At 39.3% G+C, this 18,827-nt stretch overlaps 1 protein-coding gene across 4 annotated transcripts in view; it reads left to right on the forward strand.

Moving 5' to 3' along the window:
• MYO1E (myosin IE) overlaps positions 1–18,827 on the forward strand; it is a 236,796-nt gene that overhangs the window by 211,209 nt on the left and 6,760 nt on the right. For all 4 annotated transcript variants that reach the window (XM_071755036.1, XM_071755040.1, XM_071755039.1 and 1 more), the window contains 9 exons: positions 525–623; positions 4,339–4,483; positions 8,287–8,401; positions 9,027–9,196; positions 9,629–9,774; positions 13,079–13,225; positions 14,767–14,924; positions 15,738–15,830; positions 17,935–18,139. In XM_071755036.1, coding sequence (XP_071611137.1) covers positions 525–623; positions 4,339–4,483; positions 8,287–8,401; positions 9,027–9,196; positions 9,629–9,774; positions 13,079–13,225; positions 14,767–14,924; positions 15,738–15,830; positions 17,935–18,139 — 1,278 coding nt within the window. The remainder of the gene's footprint in view (positions 1–524; positions 624–4,338; positions 4,484–8,286; positions 8,402–9,026; positions 9,197–9,628; positions 9,775–13,078; positions 13,226–14,766; positions 14,925–15,737; positions 15,831–17,934; positions 18,140–18,827) is intronic.

Here is an 18,827-nt window from a genome sequence, read left to right on the forward strand (position 1 = left end):
GGCTTTCTCCAGACTTAGTTCTTTCTCCAGACTTAGTTCTTTCTCCAGAACAACTGAAAAAGAGCTTTGTGCTACTGTTGATGTTTTAGCTGTGCAAAACATAGGTGAAACCTAGAATAAAAGAACACAAAACAGCTTCTCAATCCTTTGGACACCAGCTATGTAGTTGTATATGTAATAGTTGCTTGGTCTTTTATGGGTAATAATACTACTTAAGAAATTCATGTGTCAATTAGGTAGGAGATGAGAACTAAAAAAAAAAAATATATATAAATAATATATATATAAAATAAAAAGCTATGGTAAACTTGCTGCATATATTTCAGTAATGCAGTCTACCTGCCCTGATTATTTTTCGTGCCGTGCAGTGTCCATGGTAATGCTTAATGTGCAAGAATAGGTTCACAAACCTGGGCATTAATTTGAGAAGTCAAGATCTTTAAATATGATAGAGATTATTAGAACACCTCAGTCCACAAATATACTGAAATGGATTGTACATCTTGCATTGTTTTTGTCCACAGGGTAAAGCATCAAGTGGAATACTTAGGTCTGAAAGAAAATATTCGAGTAAGAAGAGCTGGCTATGCCTACAGGCGGATTTTCAAGAAGTTTTTGCAGAGGTAGGGTAATACTCATCTTGAAGTATTACATCACAGTTGTTTTCACTAGGAGGAGGAAAAGAAGTTGCAAGATTTGAAAGCTGCTCGTTTCTTAGAACCTTTCCTTCTTCCCCATTCACTTTGCTTAGATCTAGATTGCACAGAAATTTGAAGGAGTCTTACGGCTCTGTGGTTTTGACAGTCTTTTAATTTTTCTGTAAACTTGCCTAAAGCTTCAGTTCTTTTTGTAGTGCTATGAGAGGGTTCCTCCAAGTTAAAAAGAGTTAGGGGAGCTTTGAGCTGAGAGCCTATAATCTGAGTGTCTTCACTGCTAGGCTGACTTAAAATGTTGCTGCTCTAGCTCTCCGAATTCTTCTTTCTCACTGATGGAAGAGAGGTACGTGCCTGCCATACAAGTGTTAAGAGTGATTTTAACTTAAATTGCTCATTATATCCTTCCACTGGCATGCAAACAGCTGCCAATGGTTACAGCTCAAAGCACTGCAGCTGTTAACTGAATGAAAGCAAGTCAGACCAATCCTTTTTTCAGAGTTGTAGGACCAGCTGTTAAAATGATTAACTACCTCCACTAGCTAGTGAAATCTTATTAAATAATGGCAATTTCAAAATCTATACAACATTCAGCTTCCTTTTTTTTAGAAATTTGAGACATGCCACTAATAAATCCCCAAACTGGGGCATTACACAACAAGTATGCTTTTCTTGGAAGTCTTTATGTTGTATTTGAGAATACAAGACAAAAATCCAAATCACTTGTTGGAAGAAATGGGAGTATAATTGTCAGGCAGCACAGGACAAAGCCACTGGCATCACTTCATGGTAATACAGAGAATGTTCTAATCATCTAGTAATAGGCAGACCCAAAATACCTTGAAGTCTGGACTCAGTTTTCATTATGGAGCCACATATTAAATCTCTTTTCTTCATGATCTTCAAGCTCAGATGTATAAACATGAATATGCTTCAGGATGCATTACTTAACACAGACTGTGGCCAGGACAGAATAAAAGATCAATAATGTGTATTAAATCAGCCTCCACAGTTGTTGAACACTGATTGTGATGGCCATGCAGACCTAGAAATCCTGAGAGCTATGAACAAAGGCAAGCTACATGGTGCTTCTGGATGGTGAATAGATGTCTACATTTCACTTTATATGTAGAGCTCCACAGCCAACTGAAACCATTCCTTATGGAATTCATCCATTTGTTTCAAATTAGTCTTGTTAAATTTAAAGTTTTGTTATGAGTAAAACTCTTCCTGCAACCTTTCCATTCACAGTTCCATAACATCCAGAACAAGCTCTGTTCTGACACCCTGAGTCAGTGTGAGTAAAAGTGGGCTGAGGCATGGGATGGAAAGGAAATGCATGCTTGTACACTTGTTTTCATTGGGAGTTCCTTGGCAGCTCCCTATAAGTAGAGATTTCTGGGCTGAATAGACTTTTATGTGCAAAATTTACATTTGCATGCAAAAAGCCACAGGCACTGAAAAGGCTTATGTGTTTCAAAGCATAACCAGTCTGAATGCTGAACTCCATGCTCCATATTTAGACATAGGACCTAACTGCTTACTGTGCATCTGTAATAGGTATCTGGGGGGAGTAGTTGTGATTTGAAATTATTTCAGAAGCATTTTAAGAACACACTCGGTACTTGTGCCAAAATCCTCTGCAAGAGCAAATGACACAAGCTTGAAAAACCCAGTTCCATGGTTATTGACATGACTGGTTTGATGGGAAGCATCCACAAGTGTGCTGGAGGAAAGTGCTACTTCTAAACAGCAGTGAACAGTGACAGAATTGTCACATTACAAAACTCCAAAATGTTTAATTTGTTCATGTTATAGATTAATCTGTTTCGTCTGCCCTGTAGACATGTCACACCAGTAAAATCTCTGAGTTTTATGAAAAAGGAGAATTTTCAAATACATTCTTATTTTGTACCTGACAGCTTTACATAAGAACTTTTAGTTCCCCTGTGCCCTCAATTACAGTTCTGAAGATGTAGGACAGAATTTGTAATTTGCTGAAATGTTGTGTCAGATTCTTTTGTGTGGAAGTTAGTGGTTTCAAATACCTTTTTTAACTTCAGCTGCTTTAAATTCAGACTTACTTAGACCCACCTATACAACTGCACTGTTGGTGGAACATCATGACCCAGCAAAAAAGGCTGTTCATTAAATATTCTAGGAGTTACTTTAACTTACAACTCCTTACTAGGTTGCATCTATTTATCCCACAATAGTGATAAATTACACCAGTATGTAAGTGTACACATTGTCTGTGAACAACAATTATACTTCTATATTTAAGAATGTATAAGAGCTACTTTCATACAGCATCATGCATAGTACTTGAGCATTTAACTAATAATGGATCTGAACAGAACATTAACAGACCCTTTTGAGTCATATTGAATTTTTCATAAATTACCTTTCTCTTTTCATATATTTGCTATTCAGAGGTGTTTGGGTTTTGTGGTATGTTCCTTCTTAATTGTTTGGGTTTTTTCTCCATGTGGTAATGTTATTTCAGTTGCATGACACTGGTTCCTTGCTGAATGACATTTTAGATATGACAAGAATGAGTAATGAACATTCCCTTAATTTTCTAACAGTTCCTGGTGTGATTTTAATAGGAGATGTTTCTTCTTAAGAAACAAGAACTTGGGAATGACAACAAATAGAACTCCATACTTACCACTGTTTTAGTAGTTGAATAATTAGTTGAATTTTACTAATGAGCATGATTTAGTTCGTATAACTTGAGTACATTTAAGGCATTAAAAAATTGTCAGGAGTAAAGAACATATGAAGTTTGAGGGGGGAATGAGTTCTCCAATCTCATTGTCAAAGTAGTCTAAATAGTGGCTGCTAGAGAAGTTTCTTACCCATAGACACACTGAGGCAGCTCAAGCCTCTAAGTGCTCCCCTTGTAATCAGTGGAACAAAGCAGCTTTGTAATTCCAGCCTGGCAGTTCCATAAGCCCAAGTTAAGCCTGAAAAAATGGACAGGAGCTGCAGAACTGCATCCACCTCCTTTTCAAGGCTTAAAAGAAAACCATGAGATAGACCACTACTGCCTCCTGTCAAAGACGTGGTATTACTGCACTTACAGCCTCCTTCCCTGGTCCTTTCTGTGGTCAGTTCCCAGTACAGCTCCAGGGAGCACCAACACCACTGTATCTTCCCTCTCGTAGCAGAGGCCAAGCCAAAGGTTTTCAGGGATAAAGGCAAGAATGGCTCCTTGCTAAATGCAGCCCAGCTGTTGAACAGGTGGGTTAGAAGCATGAGCTGGCCACTTGCTTAGAAACACAAAAGGCCTTTTGTAAGAATAAGACTGACAGGGAAGGCTTGAGTGGGAGATTGGCCACGTGCTTGGGAATGACTCCAGAATATCAAGGTTGTAGGTACTTAAATCTGGATCACAAGTCATTGCTAGTAACTAACCTTGCCCTGGACTTACTGAGATCACAGAACTTCCTTTAATTAGCTACTGCTAGTAACTCAGCATCTGGAAATGGGAGAGAGCAGTCGTTTGGTCTTGCTGAACAAGTAACTTTCTAATACTGTGCATCTTCCCACAACCCAAGTTTCTGTTAAGTCCTGCTGAAATTGTCAACCCTTCCCCCAGGGTAATACTGACTAAGAGTCAGTGGTATGCAACTGCTGCTGTTTGATGTCAGGTTTTAACCTCTTTTCCTTGGTGGTTAAGGTATGCCATCCTAACCAAACAAACCTGGCCTTCATGGAGGGGAGAAGAGAAACAAGGAGTTCTCCACTTGCTTCAGTCAGTCAACATGGATCCAGACCAATACCAGCTTGGGAAATCCAAAGTCTTCATCAAAGCTCCAGAGTCTGTAAGTGTGGCAGAACATGAGTCTTTAAATATGAAACTATTTTGCTGGAGTAAAAGGCCTGGCCACTCAGAAGCTGAGCTTGACAACTGCTCAGGTGGGAGAAGTGTAAGAATATAAATGAAGCTGTGTAGCTCTGAGGTGCCTCAGGGCTGTGCAGGGATATACATAGGAGCATTTCATGCACCAAGAGGAAGAGATGGGATATGAAGATGCTTTGGTGTCAGGTTGTACATGGTGACATTCCTTCAGAGAATCTGTCATATGAAGGAATATCATGGCATGAAAACATCTCTATGACTGTTAGCCCAAGAAAATAGGTCCTCCTCTTAGTGTAAGAACTACTGATGAAAGTGGAACAGCCCCCAGCTAAAGTAAGAATATGTTACACATCAATGAGTGTAACAGTGCAATGACTGCAAATTGAAATCCCATTGAAAGAAAACATTGTAGGAGGCATCATAAGGCTGTTTTTCTCCTGCAGCTGCTTGACTGCACAAAACCTGTTGGAAAAAAAGGTATTTTACATCACCGTCCAGCGATATAAAAGGTGTGAAGGCAAAAATTGTGCTGCAGTTAGTTAGCTATTATATTTTCCTTATTTGTCAGAAGCAACTGGGCTTAGTTTGTATAGCATACCTGGCAGCTGAGGATTAGGTGGCTTTTTTGTGCTTTACCTGAAGTTACACATCCAAATAAAAGCAGAATTCTTCTGTTGTTATAATTTTGCTTTCCTGAAACATACTTCTTGCTCCGTAGTCATTCAAGCTATGATGCTGCTGTGTCCAGTCACATGGGAAGATCTGTTAAAGGGAAAAAGATAACACTTTTCAAGTTCAAGAAATGGGGTAAAATAATATCACCTCTATTCAGGACTTCACATTCCTGCCATCTAAGAGGCATACCATGAAGCATATAGCATTCAAGTTGTACATTATTAGAATACTTGAGTATGTTGGCAGACCAGGAGATTCTAGTATAGGATTAATCCTACTTGATCATTGCAAGCAACACCTCATCTAGCAAGTTACAAGGAACTGAAAGCTTATTTGTCTTCCTCTGTAGCACAGGCCATGATCCTAAAATTCCTGTGGAGTTCTGTCTTATGAAGTCACTGTGATAGCCTTGGACATCACTGGATGTTTTGGATATCTCATGATATTACAGTTGTGACTTTTAATCCTTTCCTGTTGACCTTGTTGAATTTATTATAGGGTGGTTGCAAGTACACATTCTGGTCAAGTATATATTTAAATTAATACAGACAATTCCGTGCTTTGTAATTAAAGGGACCAGAATTAATAATTTAAGGAACATCTTCCATCCCTGCATTAATTGTCTTTCACTGGAGCAAACCTTGTCTTGTTTTCACTCTGAAATTATTTTGCATCTGTGTTGTCCATTGCAGTTAATTAGTTTCAAGCCAAATACATTCTCAGTATGGGAGATAAACAATCAAGGGAAGAAACCAAAAGAATTTCTGTGTGGTGGCTGTCTTCTCAAATTATGCTACTTTATGGATAAATAGGTCAAAAATTTGAAGGTTCCTTTGTCTTTGGTTTTCTGTAATAAATCATGTAAGGAACTGTCTTTCTTTCCTGGCTGCTGAAATACCTTTAGCTTGGTATGTTTGCCCCATATAAGAGCACAGATTTTCAGCAGCAATACTTTGATAAATGGGGTGAGGCTCTTATTCCTGGTTTGTTGGGTTTTTTTCAAGTATTTGTTGGTGTCTGTCTTCTGTTTAATAGCCATGTGGCAAGTGCTCACGTAAGTACTGATGGATCCAGTTCCTCTTCACTCTGAAGTGGCCAAAACATTAATATTCTGTACAGCAGCATCATGTGCTACCAGGTTGTTTCCAAGAGCAAGAAACTGTTTTCCAGTGGATGGATCTTTTCCATTCTAGTGCATTTTTCTAAAACAAAGTCCTGGTTGCATGTATATGCCACTTATTGGCATTTCTGTGAGTTTTACTGAAGGTTCTGCAGGTTAAGACAACATGAAGATAACTGGAAATAGTAGTAAGACTTTTTTTGATTGCATTTTTCTTTTAATTTAAAGTAATGATTTCAGTTACTGTATACATATTCTTTATTGTCCTGCAAAGCCATGAAAGCCACTTTTAAGCAAGCACCAGCAACAGTCTGTGATTTTTCAAGTTGAAAAATTTGTATGAGCTAAATAATCAGGAGCTTGATTTGTATCTTCTAAGTAGCAAAGACAGTGATTTCTCATCTTGGTTAAGTATTGGCTAAAGTTAAATTACTTTTGAGAAAAATAATCTTTTAGATAATAAGTGACAATTTTCTACCACCAAAGATAGCATCTTCTGTGGTTAATCCCATGGAAAATACTTCATTTGCTGAAAAGTGTGAGGGGAGGCTTTATAATACATATTTTAGCAAAAAAATCATACAGTATTTTTATTTTATAACTTATGAACCATATTTTAACATGTTTTCTTTGAACATCCCTAATTGTCACCCCTGGCTGCAGATGACAGACTGTTTTGCATTGAGACCTTGCAATTAGCATTATTATTAGAGAAATAAATGGTGAGTGTTCACAGGAAACAACATCAATATTGTTATAGTAACATGAATTGCACAAGGGCTTGATCCTGCCCCTGCTGAAGCTGAAGAAGTTTTTGCCTGTGTGCTGAAACCCTATCTAGTGCTTGTGTGTTTGTGAAGATTTTTTTTTTTTTAGTAAGTTTGCTGTAGATGGGGAGTTGCCAGCTGTAAAATAAGGGTTGTATGGGTGGCAGAAAGGAGGCTTCATTATTTACATTTCCATCAAACACCTGAATAAATAACTATACAAGAACAAGTGAGGTGCTGTGGAAATGGTTTTCACTAGATCAGGTTTCCTTTTTAAGATCAGTATGAACAACATTATTTTTCTAGATTTGCACAGTTTAGAGCAGCAAATTTAAAAAGGAGTTCCTAAAGCCCAGGTCTGCTTCTTGATATACCAGATTTACTAATTTTGTGTCTTTTGGAAGAAGAAAAGTCCTTATGAATATGTAACACACAGCAGAGGGAAATAATAAGCCACAGTCATGTCAGTGGACTGGTTTAGTGCTGTAGCTGTTAGCCAAATGCTTGCTCTCCCAATGAGACAAGAAAAAATTTAACTGCATTTAAAGTATGCAAAAGTTTATATTTAAAAAGTTTATATTTAAAAGTTTATATTAAAAGTATATAGTGGGACCTGGGAAATTCTCAAAGAAGATGTTGCACTTACTGTTTCTTATTTGACAAATCACGTTTTCCACTTGAATTCTGATAACATTTACTGTTTCATACTTAAATAAAAGATCATACTTGTACAAGCAGCTGACAAACTGGGAAAGAATGGAGCCAATGGGAATGAGTATGAAATTAAGATAGGGAAGAAAGTTGCATGTGAACAGAGTGTTACGTTACACGTTGCAGACATGGTAACATTCTGACAACAGAAATGTGAATTTTTGCAAATGTGAAGATGGAATCTGGATGGATGCACAGTGGAAAAACTTGCATTGCATCAGTAGAATATTTCAGGGAGAATCTGTATCTTCCTTCATCATTAGGTATCAGGATTAATGGATAGACTGGTAAGAGCCAGAACCACTCAGGCATCAGTGATTTCTTCCAGGACAGCTTCCCTTGCCATTCTGATCTCAGAACCCAGAGGTGTGGTAGAGGCACCAGCTTGGATCTAAAATGAAATGCACAGGAAAGTTGTTGAAAGTAAAATAGGGCTTTTTCTTGAACTTTTCATGCAAAATATTTGACCCACCCTACTGTCTCTTTGCACAGCTGTTTTTGTTAGAAGAGATGAGAGAGAGGAAGTATGATGGGTATGCCAGGGCCATCCAGAAGGCATGGAGGAAGTATGTGGCCAGGAAAAAATATGTACAGATGAGAGAAGAAGGTAAGTTGTAACTTTTGCTGACAGGTATTTCACACATGGTTCCAGGAGCAGAAAAAGTGCCACAAGAGATGAAGGAAGTATTTCCCTCTCTGTAGAGCAAACACTGAATTGCAGATGACTGTCTAGGAATGAATGCAAACTGTTGGACCCTTGAGGTAGCACTGATGAGGTTGGCTGCTCTGCATGCATGGATTTCTTGGACTAACCCAGTGTTTTGCTCTCCAAATAAAGCCAGACTGAGTAGGACAGAGATCAGGGATGTTCCAGGGGAAGGGAAAAAGGAAAAGCTGTGTGACCTGGGTTTATGTGAATAAGCAGCATTTTCAGTTTGGAAGAGTTTTAGCTTTGATTTCCAGCAATGAGTGAGAAATTCCTTAGTTACAGAAGTGCTCCAAATTCATCAGAACTGCTGAGCTTTCTGTCAATGTATTTCCTTAGGAATGGATTTAATAATCACCTGGATCCTTACATGAAGCATTAGTGTCAGTGCTCCAGTATTTTTTCCATATTAAACCAATATGGTTATCACTTCTCCAAAAGTTCTGCTTGAAACTGATAGTTCTTACAGATAATGAGTTTATAAAATTTAGGAAATACTAATCAGTGTTTATTTTTGGTATTTAAGCATCAGATCTATTGCTGAACAAGAAAGAGAGAAGACGGAACAGCATTAACAGGAATTTTGTGGGAGATTACATAGGCATGGAGGACCATCCAGAGCTCCGCCAGTTTGTGGGGAAACGAGAGAAGATTGATTTTGCAGACACTGTGACTAAATATGACCGACGGTTTAAGGTGGGTTTAGGAGGAACAGCCACTAATGATTACCTCTGCAGGGCCTTAAAGATCTCTTCACCATCCTTCAACAGAAATTCCACAGTGTTAGTGTCATCCCATCTAAGATAGAAGCTTGAAAAATGTATCTTCAACCTAGAAGACAGGGAAGCAGTTACACTCTTGTGATCAGCACATTCCCATTGTCCAAGCTCAAGATGAAGGCTTTATGGGGCTTGCTGAGCAGAAAGCTGCATGAGTTGGGATATGAGGAACAAAGCTCCTTTCCTGTGCTGTGCAGTCTGACTCCAAGGTTGTATTTTTTTCACTTGAACCAGACTGAAAGTATTCCCCCAAATCATAGTACACTATATATCTTTTTTTTATATAATCACAACGTTAATGCATGGATCTCCGTGTAGCTGTGTATTTTCAAACAATTTTGTGTTTCAGACTGTCAAGAGGGATCTTGTCCTCACCCCAAAGTGCATATACCTGATTGGGCGTGAGAAGATAAAGCAGGGGCCAGAGAAAGGCCAAGTGAAGGAAGTCCTAAAGCGGAGGATGGAAGTGGAGAGAATTCTGTCTGTTTCCCTAAGGTCAGTACCTTGCAAAAAACTTTCCACTGACACAGAAATCTGTGTAGGACAGGGAGGAAATAAGTTGATTGATGAATGGTGAATTTCTTAAGCTGTGTTAGTTTTCTCTTGTAAGGAAGCCTTATTTTCACTCTCAGCCCTAGTTACTGTGTTACAGCAATAGATGTTTGTTTATAGCCAACACCAGCTGGCTGATTCGTGGTTCCAGTGTTTCACTTGCACGGGGTGTTACCTACCTGGTGTGTGTTCCCAAATGTATTCTGAGGTGTATATGTTCACCATGCACAAGCAGGTTCTAGTTAATTTTTGCTCAAGCTTCTGTTCTAGAAATGTTTAATCTTCAAGGTCTTTCCCAACCAAAACAGTTTTATGATTCTGTGAATTCTAGTTGGAGTTAGTATCACTTCCATTGACTGAATGTCATGTGTTATATCAGATTCCAGGAAATACCCACAGAGAGCTGAGAAACCCAGTTAGGTGAGCAAAACCAGAAAGAATCTGCCCATGAGACCAGTGGATTCTTGGCTAAATAATTTCATCCTGTTGAATTGAGTGAACTAAGTCTCTGGGTACCTCTGCATTTGTTATTGCTGTTTATCAGAGCTGGTAGCTGAATGCAGTTTAATACCATAGAATATTGATCCAGGGCAACAAGTGTACTTTAAATATTGAATCTGTTTTAATAGATTGCAAGTCTTGAGTCCTGTGTATTGATAGCTACTACAAAGATGTTCTTTTGTACATGCCTATAGAATGTTACCATTAGCCTAGCCAGAAATCTTCTCACAGACTTAATCCAGTACTTAAAACCAGCAGACTTCACATTTTTACAGAATTCTTCAAAGCTATTTCAAGATGAGGGAGGTGTCTGTAAGATCTGTCTGCTCACAGTACCATTTTTAAAACCTGTGGTTTATTTATCATACATCTTGATAGCAAAAGTTGCAACAAAACTCTAGTAGACCTAGATTAAAAATAAGAGTGGAACCTGTCTTTAGTGCCTGAAACCAGGACTGTGTGCTGTGCAAACCTTGAACAGATTGCAGCCAGGCACTTGAATTGGGCCTGTGGTGTTCCAGAGGCACAGTCACACTGAGTCAGCTGAGAGGGTGGCTGCCTGCCCAGTCAGTGAAAGCTGTTACACTCCTCTCACATGTAAATAACAGTTCCACAGAACCCTCTGAAACAAAACTAAATGTGCTTAATTGAGGGGAAATATGTGCGTTAGGTTATGCCTAATAATGTTTTGGGTGTAGCTAATTGATTTTATTTTGGGGTAAAAATTTGGGTTTTGTATATGCTGAAAGCAGATTCAGAATTGCAAGTTATCAGATTGCCAGGTATTCCTCCAAACCCAAGCCCTGGGAAAGCTACAGGGGCAAGAGGGTTTTTCCCTCTTAGCATGTTAGTCTGGCCTGAGTTAAAAATGAGTCTTAATCCTAACTATGTATTGATGCAGCTTAGTAGCAATACAGTGCTCTGGCTGCAGAGGCTGTGATGTTACTGCTTCTCTTAAATCTGAGGTAATGTTGTCTTGTAATATTTAATAGGTTTCAATTAGTAAAATTAGAGTGAAACCTTTACTTGGTACATGTATGACTTTCTATGTATTATGGGGGTTGGGAAAAAACAAACAAAAAACCCCAACCACACACAACAGCAAACCCCAAATATAACATTCTTCATAAGCTTATCCAGGATGGATTTAGTTCTATGCTGTACTGCAGCCTGAAAATTTTGTAAGTTTCAATTCTTACTTGTTCTATTTTTCATGCAGTATTAAATTTTAACTAATCCAATACAAAATAAGATGTATGTATGTTAAAGAGAGGGGGAGTAACCGGATTCTTGCCAAAAAAAATAAAAAAAGCTGTGGCTTCAAACTTCCTGCAGTGGACAGAACAAGCATGAAAAGGAGCCACACATCTGCCAGGAATATGTAACAATATCCATCTGATGCTCCTTTATTTATTGGTTGTACTCTGTTCTGAGAAATATCTTGCTGGTGATGTGGTAATTGTTTTGTGACAGGCATAAGCACTTTTCAGCTCTGCACAGCTATCAAAGGTCCTGTGCTGTCTTTTCTCCTAGCCACACATTTTCCTACACTAGCTAGCACTCAGGTGGCTCCACGGGAGTATGGATGTGACATTGAAAAGCAAGGGAAGCAGAAAATTAATCTACCAGAGTGAGGGAAGGAACAGAAACACACATGAATAAAAAGGGTGAGCGGCGGAGGGAAGGCTGCCCCTTCTGACAGCTCAACAATGTTAACTCAGCTCACACTGCTTATGAAATCACAGTAGTCCCCTCCCTCTGTCACTGTGCTCCCACTGTTCTCTTGTGTCTGTTCTAGCACAGTGCTCCCATGCAGTGACCTGTTTTTATAAGCACAGCCAGTGGGATGCTAACCAGCTTCAAAATACAGCTTACTGTTGGAACAGCAATTTGAACCACAGTTGCTTATATGCTAATTCTAGTCAGGATGTAAGGTGAGAGCCACAGCCTCCATTTTCTGGTCTTACAGTTTTACTTGGAAAGTTTTGCTTATGACTGTTCAGAGGACATGGAAGCAGACAGGCACCAGTGTAGGTGTAGCTGGGAGGTACCTCAACGTGCTGTTAAAAGGAAGAACCATGTACACATAAACAAATTACAGGCATGCTGGAACACTAAGAATCCTGGGCAGGACACGACAGAACTGTTTTACTGTGGGGGAGTCTGGAAGGGCAGAAACCAGCTTTGCAAATTGCTGTTTTGAGTATCATTTTCTGTAGTTTGCAGCACCTCCAGGAGGTGTAAATAGGAGCTGACCAGAAGGTGCCAATGGAGTCAGATGTGTTTTTCATACTGTGCTAAGACAGCCCAAGCTAAAGCCCATGGCAGGTTGAAAGCTTTTTTTTCCAAAGCTGCTTGCTTTGGGTTTCAGTCTTAGATTAGTAACCAGTTCACCTCTAACCATGAGTTTTGCCATTATTATAGAGATTATAGATTATAGAGATGGATTTTAATTGTAACATTAGTAACACATTTTCTTTTGATAACAGTAATTACTGTAAAATGACCAAGTAGTATTCCTGGCTCTCAAAAAAGATTGTTTCAGATTCTCTATTATCAAGTCTTGAAAAAAAACAAACCACCAAATCTGTTCTCAGAAAGTAAGATTCCTTAATTAATGCTGCATGGACTTTCTTCATTTTTGAAAAATGAACCATGAGTGCTCTGCAAATGTCATTATAGTGCTGTCTGTATTTGCTGATGAAATTCTAATCTGAATGCTATATGGTTTTTGGTTTTTTTTCAGCACAATGCAGGATGACATTTTCATTCTACATGAACAGGAATATGATAGTTTGCTTGAATCAGTCTTCAAAACTGAGTTTTTAAGCCTCTTATCAAAACGATATGAAGAGAAAACACAAAGAAAGCTACCTCTGAAATTTAGCAATACGTGAGTTATGGTTTTTTTTCAATGGGCTTTTAAGAATATTTAATCTCTGTCCGTGTTGCCAAGGAAAATGAGGGGAAGTTGTTGAGCTCCTGACACTAATGCTTTATTTTAAAATCTTAAGAGGCAGCACAATATAAAAATATATGCATGCAAGGAGATCAGGCTTTCTGATTAGCTCAGAGTTATAGTTTAGGATTTACCTGTGCCACTTCCCACTGTCAGAGTTGCCTTCATTGCACTGAACAAGGGTCAATTCTGTGCCAGCAAAGCAGTGGCCCCACAGCCAGGGTCAGGACAGTCACTGCACATTTAATGTGCAGCCACAGTGTAAGGTCTCCACCTTCATGCTGGCTGCTGTTTCCTCTCATGAGAAGGGAGCATCCTCCTCCAACTCCTTAACATTGCCCTATGAGTGGAAACATCACGATGAAGAGTTAGAAAGAAAATTCTAGAGACATACTGTAACAAACTGAAATTCTGAAGTTTGTTGTGGGGACAGAGGAAGACAGAGTGAGAGGATAATTCCAAGAGGACCCTCATTAAGGAAATTATATTTGGAATGTTTTTTTAGAAACAAGCATGAAAAGCTACAGCATGGTTGATGTGCATTTTAGCTGTAAGTGCAAGCTATCCCAATAAATGGGTGCTTTTGTTAATACTACCCATTAAGGAAATCAGCAACAGGAGGCCTTGGAATTATATGTTTCTTTCCTTTAAAAAGGTGGAATAACTACTAAAGGAAACATGAGACTATTATTTTAGTTTGGATAGGGTGTAGGAGGACATTTGAAGTGTGGAACATTCCTGTAGTGTATACTCCAGTACACTGGGAATTCAAAGCCAACACCAGGAGTAAATTTTTTTGTTCATGCAAGATGTACTGTGCTGCACTTCTGGGGTCTTGCCTAAACCCAAACTATAACTTCCTCAGCTCATAACTGCTTACAGTTCAGAGCAGATGGGTAGGGCAGAAATGCTGGGAAAGAACAAATGTGTGTGTGAGAGTGGGAAAAAATTGAAATGGCGAGTACTGAAGTCTGTGTGCAGAAATACCTCCTGCCAGAACTACACAAGGCCCACTCCTATAGCATCTGTTGGCAACTACATGCCAGTTCACACACACATGTATGCATCTAACTTATATGAACAACTAATGCTATATACATAGTATTTAAGGATGAAGCACTCTAGCTCAGAGTCAGTGATGATGATTGGGAGCAAAAATCTCTCTCACTCAGACTTTTGCACGGTTTTTCCTCAATGCTCGATCTACTCTTCATCATCTTCAGGGCATCCTAAACTTAACCTTTGAGTAGCTCTACTAAGAAAGTTAAAACATCAATTAAGAACACTTTAAATAGCATGAAAAAGATATTTAATGAGGTGCTTTATGTCAGTTAAGTCACTCAGGGAATACAGATTCTCAGTCTAAGCTTTTTGCTACTGTATTTCTAAGTTACCTGCTGCCAAGTGATAGTGTCCTGATTTGACATAGAAATGCTCTCTGGTTTTTTATCCATGTGCTCGTGTGCTTGTATTAGACTTGAAGTGAAGCTGAAGAAGGAGAGTTGGGGGCCCTGGAGCAGCAGTGGCTCTCGACAAGTGCAGTTTATGCAAGGCCAAGGAGATGTAGCCATTCTGAAGCCAAGCAATAAAGTGCTGCAGATCAGCATTGGACCAGGGCTACCAAAGAATTCCCGTAAGTATGAATTTCATTTAGAAATCAGTGACTAGTTCAGAAATTTAAAAAGATGGTTGGTGCTTTCTGTCCTTGCTTGCCTCTAGCCTCAGCATGTTCTTCATTATTTCTCTGCAACACTTCAAAGAACATCAAAGTTACAGATCCTAATAATACAGCAGAATTCCCTGCTGCTCTGCACTCATGCTGGAATTTTGTTACTTTCACTAAATACCAACTGTTTCCAAAATGTCTTGGAATTCTTTTCCCTGTGTGAAAATAAATGAAGGCATTTATTGTGTGACATAGTACAAATGGCACTGTTAGCCAAGCATTCTGGGGAAGAGTCTTTCACTCTCTTCTGAGCTCCTGCAGTTTTGGTGATGAAGAAAGGACAGGTTGCCATGTGAGGAAAGGTAACCTAAAGACTGAGCTGCAATACACCATCCTCACAGGTTTCATGTTCCACCTTTTTCTCATACTAACTGCAGATCAGAAGCAATAAAGTCAAAAGTACTGCTGTGCCAGCTATTCATGGATTTTAGACAAATTTGTAAAGCTGATGGTCCTCTTTTACTGTAGTTGTGAGACAGCTTTACTTTATACTTTACTTTACTTTTTTTTTTCTGGGGCTGAACTGGATCACAAATGGAAGGACTCATCCTTGCTGCACCTAATGCTTTAGCACAACCTGGCCAGCACTGTAGGGGTCAGATTTGTTATTCGTAAAGATGAGCTCTTTTTCATCACAGGGTGGGTGTCTGGCAGCCAGAAGGACTTCCTGTAATTAATGTAGTTGTGAAAGGGTAACAAAATGTTGCTGATTTCTTTTAGGTCCTACCAGACGGAACCTTACCCAGAGCAGAGGGCATTCCAGCAGGCCTCAGAATCAGACTTACCCTATGAGAGCTGCACCACCTCCTCCTGGTAAGTCCTTTAACCTCAGGCAAAGACAGACTTTCACTTTACTCTGGCAATTTTTACCTATTAAAAAGCATAGTGAAGGTTTAAAATCATCTTTCACTAACTCCATAGCCTTCTCCACTTTCCTTCCTAAGCTTAAAGCTGTACACTAACCAACCCACAGGCACTGCTTTGCCATGAAACTGCTTTCAGTGCCAATAAACAATAGAATGCAATTTATGTCTCATTGTCCTGCCCTGTTCCTTAACAACTTTTGTGTTGTCTGAGATGTATGGGCTGTGCCAGTAAGCAGCATGGCTTTTTCTGTAGGGGATTGATGTCATTAGGGTGTTTCACTTCTGCCCTTGAGAGATATGATTAATTTAGCCTGTGAACTCAAAAGGGAGAACAATATTCCATTGATCAAACATTTCCCAAGTTTTACTTACACTCCCAGAGTATTTTTTTTTAACAAAGGGTTCTCTTTCAGTCAGCTGCTGTGTATTGAGAAGTACAATGCTAATGGTGTAAGTTGGGTGTGCAGCCAGTGTGGGTCTCCAAATTAATTAGACAATTCCCAACCCTAGTAAAACCCCATAGCCATGTGAGGCAAAGACTGCATGATCTGCAAGAAATGCTTGTAGTAAAGTGGGAAATTACTGTAGCTGAAGGACTTAACCTGTCTGCAAGCAGACACTAAATATTCATACAGGATGAGTTAAAGCAGAGAATGTCTATTTAAATATTTGCAGAAACTCTTTTAGCAGTTTTATAGCTACACAGAAAGAAATACCTTTGTTCAAGAAGCCTTGTCCTGCAAGCCAACCCCAAACTTGTTTCATGTAGTTAAGATAGTTTGGATGTAGACTGGCACTCAGGTCCAAGGCACCAGGAAGATGCCCATATCTGCAGTATGGCCTTCTGAAATCATATATCCCCCAGTGCCTGTGACAGCTCCTGAACAAACATGTCTAATCAGAGAGGCCAGATTAGAATGGCTTCCTTCTGAGTGCATCAGGATACTGGGCTAACTTTCTGCATGGGATTGATGTCATCAGGGTGTTCACCTCTGCCCTAGAGAGAAAAAGTTGAGGCTGTGAACTCTGAGAACACTGTTCTTGACACATCATTTCCCACATGGTCAGCTCTGGAGTTGAACCAGATGTTTATGGACCACTAAAACCAGTGTAGCACCTAGGGAGGATAGCTGTAACTACAGAAGTTAAATGCTGTGTTGACCCTACTGCATTAAGGTATCATGTTTAAAAAAGTGAGTGAAGTTCTTCATAAGGACCTCAAGTAAGTCATTGCAACATGTTTTCATGGTTTGTTTGTGCTTGTTGTTCTATTTTTTTAGTTGAAGCTCTTTTGTAAAGTAGCCAATTATAGCTGCAAAAAGTAAGATTGAAGACAGCTGTTACAAGAGTTCCAATTAGACTGTTCAGACTTGCAATGAGTCTGAGACAATTGCATGATTTGGGCACATTCCTCCTGGAAAGGCACAGTTGTCTCCATCCCACTCTGACAATATGGAGAGGAATCACTGTGGGCCATAGTCCTTGATAATTGAGATGTACTCCACCAGTTCACACCTGTTTTGGAACTAATTGTCCAGTAGCTGAACAGGCTGTTATGTAAATGTTCAAAGTAGGAACATGTTTTTTGTAGGGGTTTCTTTTTAATTTTTTTTTTAATTAAAGCAAATGGGGAAAAAAAAACCCCACATGCTTAAAATAAATATCTATAGCAACTTAAAAAAACATCAACCCTGTTTTCAGGGAATGGGATGGAAAAGAGACCCCAGCAATTTTAGCTAGCTTGGGATCAACCCATATCTAGATAAAATTCTATGCAGTGTTTTAAACAGAGGTGTGGTGGTTTCACACTAACATTACTAAGACTGAATTCAGCTGAGAGCTAATCCTCTTGCTTCCATGTAACACTCAAGGCACAAATCTTTAAGGAGCACAATTTCATAATGACATGAAGGCAAAATAGATCACTAGTAGACCTGATAATGGTATGAATCACATTTCAGTATTTTTTTTTTTTTTAAGAGCCATCCACACAAGGAAAAGGCTGCCTGTACTGAGCTGTACTATGGACTGTTCACATTATTTACTTCTAGGTCAGCAGCAAAATGGAGTAATAAATCCCTCACAGTTTGTACCACTTCCCCACGGCCCAGGAAACCAACGGGCCAATCAGAAGAACCTGTACACAAGTATGACACGACCAGCTTTGCCACGACAACTGTCAGGAGGCTCTGGCAAGATTTCACAGCAACTAGAAAGCCTGGATTTCCTCAAAGTACCTGACCAAGGAGCAGCTGGGTAAGATTTTACATTAAATCTGAGAAAAAAGTGTTAATTTATATAAAGAGCTTCACATACTCACTGTTCATGACTGATAAGCTTACACTGTGTACAGCAGATCACCAGATTCTGCTACAGAACTGTACTCAAAGGTCTCATCATCTTCCATATAATCTCCTAACACATTCTGTTGTAGGCCTTTAGGAATGAAGGTGAACCAGTTCTAGTTCAACATCTTTAATTTGCATGGTGCTTTCTACTTAAAGCTATTGGACACTTGACAGGAGTTGCACTGGGCCTTCTTTCCCTTCTGTTTTACAGATCATAAGCAGTAGGTGTGGTTATTTTATGGCAACTGTCATGCCCTGGCTAATTGTCCTTTTGTTTCAGCTTTCACTCCCAACTCAGGTACTAGACTTGTACTTCTTAGGAGGAAGGCTGGGCAGTGTGATGTTCAATATTATTTCAGCATCATTTGGATTTCTAAGCTGCACTCAGCCAAAAGATGTTACACACTGACAATCCTATAAGCTCTGGGGATGGGTGGATCTGTTGTAATTGGGTATTTCCCAATAGACAGGAGTTAAAAGCATCAAAACAACCACCAGAAGTAGCAGAAAGACAGAACCAAGAAATCGGGGGTTTAGTAGGGGGAAGCAGAACAAGTTGTTCTCAAGCCTAAAACCAGCTGCTCCAGATCCTGACT

This window comes from Heliangelus exortis, chromosome 11 (genome assembly GCF_036169615.1).
Source record: "Heliangelus exortis chromosome 11, bHelExo1.hap1, whole genome shotgun sequence".
Classification (NCBI taxonomy): domain Eukaryota; kingdom Metazoa; phylum Chordata; class Aves; order Apodiformes; family Trochilidae; genus Heliangelus; species Heliangelus exortis.